The sequence below is a fragment of the Guillardia theta genome (assembly GCF_000315625.1).
Source record: "Guillardia theta CCMP2712 unplaced genomic scaffold GUITHscaffold_93, whole genome shotgun sequence".
Taxonomy (NCBI): Eukaryota; class Cryptophyceae; order Pyrenomonadales; family Geminigeraceae; genus Guillardia; species Guillardia theta.
In genome coordinates this window covers 159788-162227 of record NW_005434581.1, presented here as the reverse complement: position 1 = coordinate 162227, position 2440 = coordinate 159788, and the positions used below count along the sequence as shown (strand labels likewise).

Below are 2440 nucleotides of genomic sequence, written 5' to 3'. Positions count from 1 at the left end.
CAGCAGCAGCAGCAGCAGCAGCAGCAGCAGCAGCAGCAGCAGCAGGAGTGACCGTGTTGCATGAGATGTCCGCCCACGTTGTCGGCGATAATGGTGTGCTTGACCCCGTGCTTTGAGAGCTCCCAGGCGGTCAGACTGGCTCCCTGCCGTGGGATCAGAGGAGATAGGAAGGAGGGGGAAAGAATGAGGACACGAACGAGGGGCGATCGTACAATAGGAGGAGATGAAAGAGAGGAAGGGGGTCAGATGAAGAAAAGGTCGACTAGAACGAGAAGTAGGAGGAGGAAACAGAAGGAGGGAGGAAAGGATGGAGGAAGGAGGATGGAGGTAGCAGAGAAGAGAGAGGAAGAGCGTAGAAGGAGGTGATGAGAGCAATGGGGCGAGATGAATGAGCAAGAAGCAAGGGGAACAGGAGGAGTGGGGAGGGAATGAGCGGGGAGAGAGAGAGCGAGAAGGAGCGAGCGAGCGAGCAGGAGCAGGGGAGGGAGGGAGGGAGGGAGGGGAGGGGAGGGGAGGGGGGGACCGTGGGTTCCGGAGGACGCGTCTCGTCCACATAGACATGGATGGGGATGTTACGGTTATGAGCCTCGTAGATCGGGGCCGTGGCGGATCCGACGTCGACGAAGGCCAACCAGCCGGCGTTGCAGTGGGTGAGGATGTTGACAGGAGCACCCTGAGACGCAGGTGAGGGAGAAGGAGGAGGAGAAGGAGGAGGAAGAAGAGGAGGAGGAGGAGGAGGATCGCAGTCGTCGGAACAAGGAGCCCTCATTCTCAGGAGGGAAGCACAGTAGCAACCTTCTTCTTGTAGATCTCCTCAATGATCGTCACGCCATGCTGCCCGATCTTGGAGCAGAACTGTGCATCTTCATCTGCAATCACCCCAGCCATCTCCCTGCAAGCTCGAACTCTCTCCTCGACGTCGCTGATGCCCTTCATGTGACTGAGCTGCCTGATTGCATGCGGTATATCACTATCAGCTGCGCCTTAGGCTTCAAAGGCTTCACCTCTCCACCGCAAACTCAAGATTGACGGCTGTGGGGCGTGTAGACTGGAAGGAAACAGTAAGAGGTTGTAGAACTTGGATCTTTCCTATTCTTTTTCCTCACACCCATGAAACAATCTCTCACATACAATCTCTCATACACTTTCCGGCTTCCTCTCCCTCCCTCCCTCCTTCCCGCTCTCCCTCCCTCCCTGGTTTCAGAAATGTGTGTATACCTTGAGGAACAGACCAGCTTCTTCCACAAACGTTAGATGCTCTTCTGGAGATGTCTTTGGTGCCTGAAGCTCACATTCAGTGCTCTGCGAGATTTCATGAAAGGAGGTAACAACCAAGGCAGTGACCATCAAACACAGATATTATCAAAAGCACAACAACAATGTCAAATGACAACCAAAGGGAAAGATTCAAGAATTTCTGACAGTCACACACCTTCAGGGCTGCAAGAAACATGCCATATCCTGCTGCTGCACCAATGAGACCTGCTCCCCGAACGTGCATGTCCTTGATAGCCTAATGGTTGTAGAGCATAGAAAGTCAGAAAGTAGTAAGATAGGTTGAAACATACAATCGCCATCTCTTCATGATTACAAATGTCCTCGATCACGAACTGATGAGGCAGGTACCGCTGGTCAATTATCTGCATATGACATTCAGCAAGAAAACGACCTGTCGGTTAAGTACTCTGATCAACTCATTTCCTTCCTCCCTTGTAAATTTCTCTTTCGCTCCTCCCTCAGCTCTCTTCTCTCCTCCCTTCCTCCTTCTCTCCCCTTCTAACTCTACTCTCCTTCTCCCTCCCTCTCCATCGTACCTGCACAACTTCGCTGTCCTGCTCTTTCAGCCATATCGTCCGATAGCGCTTTCCGTCGACCAGCATGTTTGGCGGATCTCTTTATTACGAGGAAAGAAAGAAACTGTAAAGGATTTTTTTGCCTCAGCCTGTCCTCGTACTGTTTTTAACTTAACTTTGAGTAAAAGGCCCTGAATAGCCAGTGGCGGTCAGGCTGAGTCGGACTCGGAGTCATGCCACGCCGGTAGCCTCGGAGCCTCCCGGGTGTCAGGCCGGGGGCCCGGCCGGCCCTGGTAGTCACTGATAGTCACCGTGACTACAGAGTCACTACTACGTGCGGGGGGCCCGGTCTGTCAGCCTTGAAACCGGGCGCGGCAGTTGTGCCTCGCCGGTCGGAGCAAACTTGCAAGTTACTGATTCACAAGTTCGAGTCGATCCGTTTGCGTGAATGAGGAGTTTATGATATATAGTTGGCAGGACCAATGGTTAAACAAACAGAAGAGTTACACGGGACAACTGCTAAGACATTTTCGCATCGTATCGCCGATGATCAATGCGTCAAGGGCCCGATGATCCAGCTCACCTACAAAAGCATCCCCATGAGCTATGATATGACCTCTTCCTCCTTCTCATACTCCCCCCCCCCC

At 52.9% G+C, this 2440-nt stretch overlaps 1 protein-coding gene across 1 annotated transcript in view; it reads right to left on the bottom strand.

The window, feature by feature from the left end:
• Positions 1-2440, bottom strand: part of GUITHDRAFT_144876 (hypothetical protein) — a gene marked incomplete at both ends in the record, with an annotated part of 4597 nt that overhangs the window by 1340 nt on the left and 817 nt on the right. The window contains 7 exons of the mRNA XM_005824522.1: positions 78-143; positions 524-673; positions 796-949; positions 1005-1048; positions 1219-1281; positions 1433-1513; positions 1569-1640. Coding sequence (XP_005824579.1) covers positions 78-143; positions 524-673; positions 796-949; positions 1005-1048; positions 1219-1281; positions 1433-1513; positions 1569-1640 — 630 coding nt within the window. The remainder of the gene's footprint in view (positions 1-77; positions 144-523; positions 674-795; positions 950-1004; positions 1049-1218; positions 1282-1432; positions 1514-1568; positions 1641-2440) is intronic.